The sequence below is a fragment of the Catharus ustulatus genome, chromosome 15 (assembly GCF_009819885.2).
Source record: "Catharus ustulatus isolate bCatUst1 chromosome 15, bCatUst1.pri.v2, whole genome shotgun sequence".
Classification (NCBI taxonomy): Eukaryota; Metazoa; Chordata; class Aves; order Passeriformes; family Turdidae; genus Catharus; species Catharus ustulatus.
In genome coordinates this window covers 9,467,815-9,480,738 of record NC_046235.1, presented here as the reverse complement: position 1 = coordinate 9,480,738, position 12,924 = coordinate 9,467,815, and the positions used below count along the sequence as shown (strand labels likewise).

Genomic DNA, 12,924 nt, shown 5'->3' with positions numbered 1-12,924 from the left:
TTGTTTCTCACACATCCACTGCCTCTAGCCCAGAGATTCAAGAACATGTTCCAGGCATCATCAACTGGGCCAAACTGTCTGCTCAGAAATAATCAAACTAATGTGAACACTAATGAATAGCAAATCTCAGCTGATGCATATGTCAAAGGAACAAAAATATTGAAAGAGGAGGTAAATTTTAAAAAAAATAAAAATCAAAGTTCAGATTAATGCTTAGAACGAGGAAGCTTTCCCATATATTTTTGAACAAAAAAATATTTGCATTGATGTTGCTTTAAGCCACATAGCACCACTTTGCCAGTGTTACTGTAACTTCACCACAACCAAAAGCAAAGTGGATCTTTTGGAGTTTGTTATTAACCAGATATAGATTAAAAAATTCTTAAACACAAATGCAGCAATTCAAGGAAAGCAAAGTTATTACATAGCATTGATGTTTTGGAGCCTTTACATACTAATGCTTATCCAAAGCAGAGCAGTTTTACTCCACAAGCTACTAACAGAGTCTGCTTTTGCAGTATTCTCAGTGCCATTCCTTGAGTGCTGCTCCTAGAAATCACAGACCTCTACAAACAGGTGTGAGGTGTAAACTGATATTCTTGTTTCAATGCATTGAGAATAACTTTTAGTAATGACTGCTGCAAATACATTTTCTTTTCTAGGTGAAATCAATTTCCATTGCTTTTTAAGCACCACTGATCTCAAATCCCATACCAAAATATAGGAGTTTAATATATATGTAATGCTGGCTGGAATTACAGCAAAGGTATTACAATTTTAATGCTGAAAGAAAAACATGGCTTAATCCTTTACTGTAGTCAGCTAGCCTGGTTTACAGAACACAGTAAGAAATAACCACCACATCAACACTTTAAAAACAAAGCCAAAGTTTTTTAAAAATTCAATTTAAGAATATGTGGAGCTTTTGTGATACAGACATGAGACCTGACCACATGGTACACAGTCGAGCTTTGAAGAGTAAGTCCATTAAATCTGTAGACGTGTTTTCTTCTGTTGGTGATTAACTTTTTCTCTACCCCCAAGGGAAACTAATGGGAAACCTCTTTAATTATTAGAACATATTCAAAACTATATTACAGAATCACTGTGAATATAGGACAGATTTAGATGGCAACATTTTCCAGGTTGGTAAAGTACAGCATTTCAGAAAAATAAAACTTATTAGAACACATTATCACCAAACCTGGTTATGTTTGCAACTCTGCTGCTGGTTTAAGGTGAGACTTTCAGCAAAATAGTTACATCTGTTTCTCCATTTGTAATTGGCAGTTACCAAAATGTCTCTTCCTCATACAACTGAGGACACACAGAATCAAGTCAAGGCTGAGGTGCAGAAGCAAAGACATGCCATGAAGACAATTGCATTGTGGATTAACTTTTCTGTTTTTAAAGTGCAGGGTATCAACAGCATGAACAAAAAATGAGCCCTTGGAAAAAGATAAGATTGAGAGCAGAATGTCTTGCACTAAGGTTATGTATTTAACAGTTTTACATGAAATATTCATATATAAAAACTTTAAGTGCTTTTCTCCAATTTAAAAATCTAAAGAATTCAAAAATAAGGCATTCAATGTTTGAAAAAGTACAGATTTACAAAATGCGTATATTCTGTCATGAAAACTCCACACCAACATTATACACTTGGAAAAAAAATACAAACAGGATATATTACAAATTTATGTAGCAATAACTTAGTTCTTATCATGCAATAAAAAGGACGTTAATTGAGATACACAAGCTTTTAGCTTTCCCTAAACTGGAGGGCTTAATTTTGTTTGCAAATGAGTTTTTATGCAAATTCATAGAACTGTGGCACTTGAAACTTCTGGTAGCCTTTCTATTGAGAGTTAAATTGTACATAAAGATTATGAGGATGAAGAGTAACACAGAAGCTGTTAGGAATCATTCCAACTTTGTTCAACGATAGCTGAAACTCTTTTCTCGTATTCACGTTTGTTCTCCTGGTAAAGTTGTGCTGCCTGACTGTTTGCTGGACTGTTTGGATTGGGTTCATCAAGCAGAGACTGGAAAAAGGGGAAAGCAATATGAGACAAACCAACACATTTCAATCAGGAAAAAAATCAACTTAGTTTCAAGTCAAATGTGTTTGAGAGGCAGACACATTCAGAATATCCCAGTTGAAAAAAACCTAGTTAAACTCATGGTTAGGTACCCCTAATTATATTAATAATTAGGGGTGAACCTCAAATTACACCCTGCCTGAGCATCAGTGCTGTACACACTTGTAGCTTCACAAACCAAAACAGACAGTTTGTGCTAGTCAGCACTATGGAGCTGACTGACTCTTCTGTAATTACATTGCTACCATCATTCAGGACTTACAATGTCTCCTATGAAACATCACTATTGAAAAAATCAGAACTATCACACAGGAGCAAAATAATTGTGCATTTCCACAGTGTCAGGCCATTTTTACTTATTCCAAGCAGTATGTTTCTGTGATATTGTCCCTTTGAGGGCTTCACAGTAAAGTTAGATGCTTCAAACAGGAGGCAAATTTCTGCATCTGATATTTTATCTTGAGTAAAACAAGTTAAAATTTAATACAAACCAGTAACTGCTTTCCTGTTCAAAAATACATAATGGCAGTTTTGTAGCTCAGAATTAGTAATAATGTAGCATCTTTGCCTTTATTTGCTCACAAGGATTTGAAGTACCCCATGATAGAGATACCTGGCTATCCCCATCATTGAGCCGTGAATTCTGGACTAGAGACCAACAATAACAATTATTTGGTAAAACAGATGCAAAGTTACCTGAATTGAAGTTAAAATAGATGAAACATCATATGTTGGACTCCAACGATTCTGAAGAATATCTAAACATATGCTGCCATCTGCATACACTGTAAATACAACACAGATATCACTTAGAAACTGCCAGATTTCTGGCACTGTTTAAGACGGTTATTTTTCCAATTCAGTCCATGCTTAGAGTACTGCTTTAGGAAAGAGGACAGCAGTTTCACCATCTTCTGTGGCTTGACACAGACTTTAACAGAACACCTCTGAGGGAAAGAAGGTAGGTCTGAGGATTATGGCATTAGCACAGGAACAGGCAGACTTGGTGTTCTACTCCTCCAGTGTGACTGATCCATATTGTCACAGTGGAGAGGCCTCCCAGAGAGCAGCAAGGCCTTCACTGCAGGAGTGGAATCACTCACAGCCATCACACCCTGAACAGTAGCAGCTCCTGCCCCATTTTCACACACCCTACACTCACTATATGAGAGGCAGCAGGGCAGATAGTAGAAAACATAGAGAAGTGCCTGAGATCCTACTTCTGTCTGGATACCTAGGAGTCTTAATGGAGTTTACATGAACCCAAGACTTACTGCTTAAACTTTTACACCCTTGTCCTCCAGCTTGTTCTCAAACAATTATAAATCTCATGGCAGCGACAAACTGGCCTGCACAGTATGTGAGGCATAATTTCTACAGAGGAGCAGCAGGCAGGGTTTTTTTTTTCTGCATGCATGTACTCAGCAAAACCTATCAGTGCTGGGGGAGGAAGCATGGTGCACTCCCATAGCTGCCCTCATCTCCAAGTTTGGGTCAGACGCCTCCTCTGACTGAGCATCCTCACTTTCTTTCCTGTGCTAGTCCTGGTTGGCACAGAGCACCAGATGGAAGTAAGGACTTGGGTGAAACCTCACCTGGCAAGAACAAGTAACATTGGTTCCATAAGTTCCCTGCAGCTCATGACATCGCTGCACACACATGGTTGCTGTTAAATTGGGAGGGGGCAGGAATCTGCAGCCAGAACTGCTTCTTTAAACCAATCTAAATGCAGCTGTGCTGAAAATACTCACAGGCTTTGCTACTGAGGCTACATATTGATTAGTAAGAGGCAGATAGCTGCTTCTTAATAGCATCATAACTCTTAATTTTGCATCAAGAGTTGTCCTAGACATCTACTTAGGAGATGGAGACTAAGCATTCTGGAGCTTCAGAGAATGCATGACCACATTGTAATATTTAATAAGTATTACAGCTAAATAAGCATGGTTTACTCACCATTTGGATGGAACATTTTTGATAAAAACCTAACAGTTGGAGGCTTATTTGGATATTCTTCGGAAAATTCTATTACTAGTTTAAAAGTACCTGTCCAAACAAAGATAAATACAATCAGATAAACAACAAAATAACGTGTCCAGGAACATAGAAAACCAATTTATGTGCTCTTATATAAATAAAAAACACCCTTATATAAATAAAGAACACAGAATCTGATTGCTTTTCATATATTTTAAGTGATAATGGAACTGTGAAACTACTGCTTAGAGTAATAAACCCAGCAGCAGAGGTTGGGTAGGAGCTGGGAGACTCACTGTATACATAGCCAAGGCAGCCATATCCAAAATTATCCCACTTTTCCATGACCCAGTATGCTGGGTCCATGGTCTTGGGTGACTTTCAGGTGTTTCATTAAGAAGGCATTGTGATGCCAGCAAAGAAACACTCGAATTTCACAATCAGCAATCTCAGTCTTTGGAGCTCACAGTTGATTCACTGAAAACCTTTGTTATGGATCAGTGATTAACTTACTGTAACTCCTCCAACCCAACACAGAAAAACCCATCTGCTGCCAATTACTGCAATAATACTATAATTATTAAACTCATTATTCCTCATATGCCTAAGGGAGGTTCATCACACACTAGCTTTTCATGTTTATGTACAAATTTGGGATTCCCTCAACCTCTCCGAGTTCTATATTGAGAACAACACAAGGTTTTCCACCTGTTCTTCATTAGGAGAACAGTGATGAATCAAACATGCCAAGAAGATGAAACAACAAAAGTTTTTGTTGAGCTCAGCTACAGAGATGTGCAAGCAAACCTGGCATGTCAGGCCAATAACCCCTGCTAAAAGCTCTTGTGTGCATGCATGAAAAAGCCTTGATAGAAGAATTACTTTGTAGCTTTCCAACCACCCATGAGCCAGTGTGACAAGACACTGCTTAGATCAAGACACATATTTTTATAGCTAACAAGCCTCACTCCTTCACTTACTTGGTTTGTTTCAAATTATACATGGATAGCATCTATTATTTTTCAAAAGCAGAACAATGTTAGTACTGGCAACGTTTATTAGAATGAGGAAGAATACAAAAGTTAGCAACTTACCATCTTCGAAAGGTGTCCCTTCTGGCCTGAAAGGTTTCAAAAAGAAACTCCAGTTAAAAGTGATCATTACCTACTTTCACACAGGCACAATAAATGTACATCTTCTTTCTCATCCTCTCAAAGATATAGGTAGAAGCAATAATCTAAATGCTTAGAGAAGCATCCACAGGCAACCCCTGAGAGGTTTCTTGTATCTAAGACACTCACCATAGTCACTCTGCTGTTTGGGATATCTACTTTATCATCACCCAAACAATACATATGCCTTTAGGTGACTAGACTGAAACAAGCAGATTATTAGCAAGCACACTTCAGTTTTATGAAAGGATACTAAACCACCTCCTCTTCCACAGGACATGTAATATAATTTACCAGACAGATCCTGTACCTTGTCCTACTAGGATTCAATCCAATCACTAATACATCTGGATTTAGTGGCTGAGAATGTGGCACTTACATACTTCAGAGAGGAATCCTGCTTTTTCATAACACAGTATAACCTATTTATTAAGCCACATGCATGCTTTTTTCAACAAAAAAGCTAAACAAATGTAAAATTTAAATTTTTTCCTTCCTAACCATTCTCTGTTATCTGTGAGAAGATATTTTTACCATAACATTTGGCCATTTTTTTAAGTTTGCTAACTTTACATACATGAAACAAGAGAATAACTGTAAAAACAGACTTCAGGTTGTTATATTTAGCCCTCTGATACCAAATTTCATAGTGACCAAAACTCTTACCCAAATATAACTGCATTCCACTGCATTATATTATTCTCAGATGGTGCACCACTGACACCCACAGGAGGGTCCTCTTGCAATCTAAGAATTACAAACATAGAATCACAAGTCATATATGAAATACTTCCACCTGCAGATATAATTTACCAGTAATATCCACACCTTGTAAATATTTTCTCATTCCAGATCAGATAATACACAAAGCATTACACACAGATTATCAGCACTCTGAAAGACAGACCTACAAGGCAATGCACATCAAGATTTTCTCATGTTTTACACCGAGACCCAAGGGCAGAACAAGTCTGATAAGTGTTCAGGGAGCAAAGGATTAACTGTAAGAATAACTTATAGCACCATGGACAGCTGGGATTTATGGTGCTACACTGTGAACTAAAAGAGCAATTGCTGCTGGCTGCCACAATGAAGAAAAGAACAAGCTGCAGCCACAACCAAGAGCTGAAATCCAGGCAGTGACACACACACAGAGCACTCTTGCTGGGACTCAAGCAAGTCGTGGAGCTTTTTCTGCATACCCAGATCCCTGCATGAGAAGTGGCTAAATTTGGTATAAGCCTATTTGACTGACAACCTGATTGCTTCAAAATGGAGCAAAGGGGAAACCTGTGTGCTGCTACTCCCTCTTACCAGTTTCACAAATGTTTATCTCTAAAGCAATTACAGGAACACTTTAAATTTTTAGTTCCTTAATCCTTGGACCAGAGAAGACCACATTACCTACTGAAAGCATCACAAACTTGAACCAGAAATATGTACTGCAGCCAAAGGGCAGGATCCAAATGCCCTCCTCTGCCTATTGCTGCATGCATGTTAAGGATCACTAGACCCTGAAGAATGTTCACCAGCAGGCCCAAATCAATCTACCTGAACAAATTCTCTCAGTGACTGCTCCTACTCCCCTCACCAGTTTTGCCTTCAGAGTTATGCAAGAATAAAGAAAACACAGTGACTGCCCTTGTCTAAACAACTCTTGAGTGTTACCATAAGGTTTGATAGCACATTTATAAACAAGTCGCTACAAAAAGCTCTGCAGACCAAGGGGCAAATTCAAACAAAACGCCATGTGCAAATACAGATTTACTGAAGCTGTCAGCAGCACAGCCAGGCAATCCTCCCTGCACTTGCACTACCTCAGCCTGGGGTAACACCGGGTGTTGTCCAAAGATGCAGAGCAGTGGGGCTGCCCTACAGAGCAGCCCAGAAGCTCCTCAGAGCCCCTCCGAACTCTGTTTACATCCCTGCTCTTCAAGCACACCCAGTGCAGACAGCTGAATATCAACAACATAAACCACCTACTATTTTGGTCAGGGAAATCAGGAACAGGACATTTTCCTACACAACAGCCAGGCTGCAGGCCAGCAGCAGTGCCTGAGCATTAGCCTAACAAATGCATCTGGGAGATGACTGGTTTTTAGATCAGCTTCAAAGCACACGTGCACCCTACTTGTCACAGGGTCTAACTACAGAAAGGATCTGGCAAGGACTGCAAATAGGACTAATCCTGAAAGTCCTAAATAGCAGATAAAATGTGGTATTATTATCACCAAAATAAATAACCTTTTCTTTCTTTCTTTTTGTTTATTCAAATTAGAGGAGGTAAGAAATCTGCTGAACTCCTCTCTTCACTGCTCCTGACAATCACAGTGTGCAAAAGCAGTTTATATTTAATTAAGTGAATCAGAGTTCACAGCACACTGTTATTTCAGTATGAAGTACAAGCAACATAGGAAACAAACATATAACTTGCAGCACAAAAGAGTAAAACAAGAACTGACATGAAAAAGTTACATCACTTTTGGTATATCAAAGTTGCATATACATGACAAATAAATTTGATTTACTTTGTCTACTTGGTTATATTTTTCCACAGCTTTAGAGTCTTCTCTCCAGCCTTAACTTCAAAATTATTAAACCAGTCCTTGTAGGAATATAAAGGCATAAAACACACATCTGACCGCAATCTTGAAAAATTAGTCAGCCTGAAAAAAATCACCGACTCATCGGTAAAATCAAATACAATAAAAAGTCGGAATATCCTGTTTTAATTTGAACGGGAATCAAGCAACACCCACTTAACAAATACCAACGCTCGCACAACAGCAGGGGAGGGAGGGTTCCACTTTCCAAAAACCTCCTACTGCTTCCAGATTCAGGAATCAGGCATTTGTCGCTGTTCCTTTACGTGCAGCCACGTAAAGCAGCTACAATACACGTCAAGTGTTTACTGCTGTGTTTTCAGGGGCTGGAATAACATAGCTATCTATGCTAAAAAAAAAGACACTATCAAAGCTGACTCACCTCCAGTTACTCCTGAGCGACCCAGTCTGGAGAACTTACAGCGACTCTTAGAAGGGAAACCCTTTTACAAGGGAAACCTTTTTCCACACTCTGTGTTTAGGTGTCGGACTGGAGATAATTTCCAGTCAGTGCTTCAGTCATTAACACTCAGAAGACTGCAACTAATAACTTCTCCTTTAGCAGTTCGCGTATATTACACAAGATTCCTCACGACTGCAAACTTTAAACACAGTATCACGTGCATAAAAACATCAAAAGGGCATTCTGGTTCTTATTACACACAAACGAAGCGTCCGCTAGTTCTCTGCACTTCGTTTTCAGGCGTCTATCACAAAAAACTTATTTTCGGAGACACCCTCGGACCCAACGAGCCTGGAACACTTCTGAATTCCGCCTGAGCAATTGCAAAGCCGAACCCTGCGAGTGCTGGCGGTGCCGGGGGCGGGGGGAGCGGGCCGGGCCGCACGGGCCCCCGGCAGTGCCCGCATCCATCCCCCCGACAGCCCGGCGCCCCCGGGCCGCCCTCAGCCACCCATCCAACTCCTATCCTCAGACGCCCTCAGCCGTCGGCGCCCGGGCGAGGCGGCTCGAACAAAGCCGGCGCTGCCCGGCGGAACCCCGCGTTCCCCCGGCGGTGCCCCCGATCCCCTCGGCACCACCGCTCCCCGCGGGGCGCGCCCCTGACCCCGGGGGGCTCGGTGCCAGCCCCGGGCCGGGCACAAAGGCGCGGGGCAGCGATGGGTCCGGACCCCGCTCACCTCTTGAAGTCGCGCATCAGGCGGCGGCGCGCCGGAGTGGACATGGCAGAGCCGCAGCACCGCCTCCCGCCCGCGCTCGCTGCGCGCCCGCACAAACAACCCGCAATGGCGGCGACGTGCGCGGGGCGGGGCTGCAGCCGCGCGCACCACTGCGCCACCGCGGGGGGGGAGCCGGACTGCACCATCGCGCAGCGCGGGGGTGGGCGGCTCCGCGCTCGGCGGAGTCTGGGAGGAGGCGGCAGGAAAGGGTCCGGGAGAGACCCCCGGCCGGGCAGGAAAGGGGCCGGGAGAGACCCCGGCCGGGCTGGAAAGGGGCCGGGAGAGACCCCCGGCCGGGCAGGAAAGGGTCCGGGAGAGACCCCCGGCCGGGCAGGAAAGGGGCCGGGAGAGACCCCCGGCAGGGCATGGAAAGGGGCCGGGAGAGACCCCCGGGCCCGGCCGGGCTGGAAAGGGGCCGGGAGAGACCCCGGCCGGGCTGGAAAGGGGCCGGGACAGACCCCGGCCGGGCTGGAAAGGGGCCGGGACAGACCCCGGCCGAGCTGCAGACGGTCCAGGACAGACCCCGGCCCGCCGCACCCCGGCCCGGCCGGGCAAACAGCAGCTCTGCCTCAGGCAGGTGAGGATCCCACTCAGGTGGGATTTTCTCTTTGGCAGACATACCAGCTCACTGTGATTTAACTGAATTTCTGCGAAGTACAGAAACAATTACTCGTGGTCAGATTACAAGGTTATACATTTAGATTCTTATTTCTGTGCTGTGTATTCACCCGACTCCCACTCTTTGCAATAACTGGATGTTTAAAAAACTCAGTTCTTATGAAATTTTAATTAGGGATAATGGTTCATTCTGCCATATGGGTCCCTCAGCATCTCTTGTAATTCCCTCTAAATACAGACATGTCCTGGCTCTAGGTGGCCCTTTTTAAAAATCCCATTATTTCAACAGACAGAGCAGGTCTCTTTGAAGTTGTGACCCAGTTCTTACATGCAGTCTTGGAGCTGTCTCTGAAGCTGGATTGGTGTGGTTACGTGTGCCTCCCTGCTTTTCTTTCAGATGATTTTAAGGAGGTCAAAACATCATGGGACTCATAGTGAAATGACAGAAATAAACACTGTCTGTGTCCCCTGCCCATTCGATTTGCGTCCAGCCATCCAGGTGGTGGAACAGCAGCAGCCCAGGGTTTAAAAGCACAAAGCTCAGTACTGCTTTTTCACCAAGTTAGTGCCTGGCCCTGCTGCAGCTCAGCTGACTGGGTTATTTGGAAGAGGAATTGGTATTTCACACAGGGTGGGATTTAACTCAGCAAAGACTTACACAGAACCATGAGTCCAGTGTCTCACCTTAGTGAAAACAGTCAGATGCCAAAAGTAAGGAATTCACACAAAGCTTGGTAATGCAGGGGAGCATCTTTTCCAAAAGGCTTGCTAATAGGAAACTATGATACCCCAGCCACTAAAGCATGATTACCCACACTAGTGAGGAATTGTTCCCGGCAGCAATCCCCTCCTCTGAACTTTTCTCCACCTCCTCCCATCACATGTTTCTACTTTTCATTCCACTGCTACTCCTCTACCTTTATCCAGCTTATATATAGCTCCTGTTAACTCAGAAGGGAGAAAGTATTCTGTAAAAACCAATGCAAGCTTGGACCTGTACACAAAATGAAGGTTGCTGGATGTTATAGATGGCAATATAATACTGGCTTTTGCATTCAGAGATAAACTTCTTACACGTATTTCAATATAGTACAATTTATATTTAATTTTAACTGCTTTTGTATAGTATAATCTATCATTTTATGTATACATTGTATAGTTTATATAAATAGTAGTGTGATAAATATATCATAGGCTTTAACAAAATGTTAAAGTAGAGACTAAAATACTCTATGTAACCAACTTAGAGAATAGTGTAAAGCAATTAGTTTCTTTCATCTGCAGACTGGCCTCTTCAAGTGATAACACTAACAGAAAGCAGAACATAAACATCCAGGAAAGATTTATCCACTCCTCACTATTAAAGAGTATGAAACAAGATAGAAACACAGGAAGAAATAAAATATATTGACCTAATCTACAGAATGTCCTGGAGACAAGTCAGAAGATAAAACCAAACAAAAGAGTTCCCAGAACATGGAAGACTCAAAGAAATATTTAAATTATATATAAACTCATAAATATCCATGTACCCCAGCATTATAACCATGTATAAACCCCAATGTTTTACATTGAGGCTGTGTTCTTTGGCTAATTGCCGAAAGTACCCCAGCACTAGATATTTTTCTGTCCCTAATTTTATCTCTTATTAAACTTTTAAAATTCTAAAATGTGAACTTTATTTTTTGTACTTAACTACATGAATTAATTCGGTATTAACAGGTGCTGCTTTGGAGCCCAGGCAGGGCATCCCTGTCCCCAGGGCAGCTCTCTGCACTTTGAAGCCCAAGTCACTCTCAGCCTGTGCAGGTAAATAAACAAAAACCTGACACCAGCACCAAGCTGGAGTTGAATCTGAAATCCTTTGTTGTTTCCTCCTGGCTTGGGAACTTTTTCAGCTCTATCTCATCAGGGACAATATTTCTTCTCCTCTGACACCACTGGGGAATAGCATATTGAGGTTATCTAATGGAATATTTTAATCCTACCTGGCAGTAACATATGTAGTTGATAGTAATAATAATAATAATAATAATAATAATAATAATAATAATAATAATAATAATAATAATAATAATAATAATAATGAAATTTCTGTTCTGTTGATTGCATGACACATATATATTTTTTAATTAATATATCCCAAGCTACTTGCAAAAAAATCAGTCCCAACTAACAAAAAAGAGAGGCTCTGACCTTGCAAAGGTGGTTTAATGTCTCAAAATGAAATCTGCACTAAATATCTACTTTAGATTTGTATCTGCTGATAATTATTTCCAGTACTTCCTTGTTAATGAACTCAAATGCATCACTGCCATTATAATGTCACTGTGGGCATTTTAGTTCAAATGTTTTCAATTTATCATGTACTTGTAACCTACTGACTTCCAAAGATAAGTGGGAACAACAATTTCAACACTAACTTTGTCATTTGGTGCCTGCAGAGGTTTTTTCTGTGCAACCATTAAACATATCCACTGTAACAGTGCTTTGAACACTTGGAAAAAATCCTTATACAGTCTTTGGTCTAGAACAGAAAGTAATGTGTTCCTTCTTGAATTACTGGGATGGATATAGCAACTTCCTGATCAGAAATCTGTTTCAAGTTCAATTTTAATTTCTATTTTTTTTAAATGGTATTTGGTAGGATATTACATTAAGTTGAAGGTAATCTTTTACAGTACATTCTGTATTAATCTTGAGTAAATACTAGATTCCTGTGCAGCATTTCACAAAACCAAACTATTTCTAAAGTAAGATACACAAGATGATGTGCATGAGCTGGGTGAATACCTGGTGTCCTGCATGGGCATTGCTGTGGGTGCTTTCATCCCAGAGTTCTTGCCCATCCTCAGCTCCCTCAGGCCATGGGAGAGGGAAAGCAGAGCTGGCTGAGAGGCTTCTCCCACTTCTGCATTTCCAAGGTAATAGGTAAGTGGAGCTCACACTGCCCTGCCCCAGCTTCCCCAGGTGGCCTTTCTGCCAGCTGTGGATTGCACCCCCTGGCTTTGGTTCCCTCCCCGAGATCCCAGTGCACACTGGCCATGGAAGGGGCAGTGCATTTATTGCACCAGTTCTGTGCCAGCCCCAAACACGATGGGGATTATCCACAAGTATTTCCTCGCAAAGACATTTCAGCGTTGTGGGGGTGCAGTGGGAGGTTTCCCCTAAAAGCTCAGTTTGAGATCAGATGTCTGCTTGTGAAAAGTCCACAAGAATTTCAGTCTGGACATTGGTCAGGCTGTTTTTCTCCTTGCCACACACCAGCTCACT

General features: G+C 41.8%; 1 protein-coding gene across 1 annotated transcript; it reads right to left on the bottom strand.

The window, feature by feature from the left end:
• Positions 1–706: 706 nt before the first annotated feature.
• On the bottom strand, positions 707–9,112 carry UBE2B (ubiquitin conjugating enzyme E2 B). Its single transcript, XM_033073371.2, has 6 exons — positions 8,995–9,112; positions 5,918–5,998; positions 5,174–5,199; positions 4,059–4,148; positions 2,799–2,887; positions 707–2,045 (listed from the first exon to the last, which is right to left on the bottom strand). Exons 1-6 carry the CDS (start codon positions 9,036–9,038, stop codon positions 1,917–1,919), a joined length of 459 nt encoding a protein of 152 aa, XP_032929262.1. The 5' UTR covers positions 9,039–9,112; the 3' UTR covers positions 707–1,916.
• Between the last annotated feature and the right edge of the window lie 3,812 nt (positions 9,113–12,924).

Bases quoted from the DNA above. Each gene is read 5' to 3' on its own strand.
- UBE2B (XM_033073371.2), bottom strand. From the start codon at position 9,038: ATGTCCACTCCGGCGCGCCGCCGCCTGATGCGCGACTTCAAGAG. The intron at 4,149-5,173 runs GTAAGTTGCTAA...TTGTTTGGACAG, and splicing joins AGGGACACCTTTCGAAGATG to GTACTTTTAAACTAGTAATA. The intron at 2,046-2,798 runs GTAACTTTGCAT...CCCTTTTTCCAG, and splicing joins CTATTTTAACTTCAATTCAG to TCTCTGCTTGATGAACCCAA.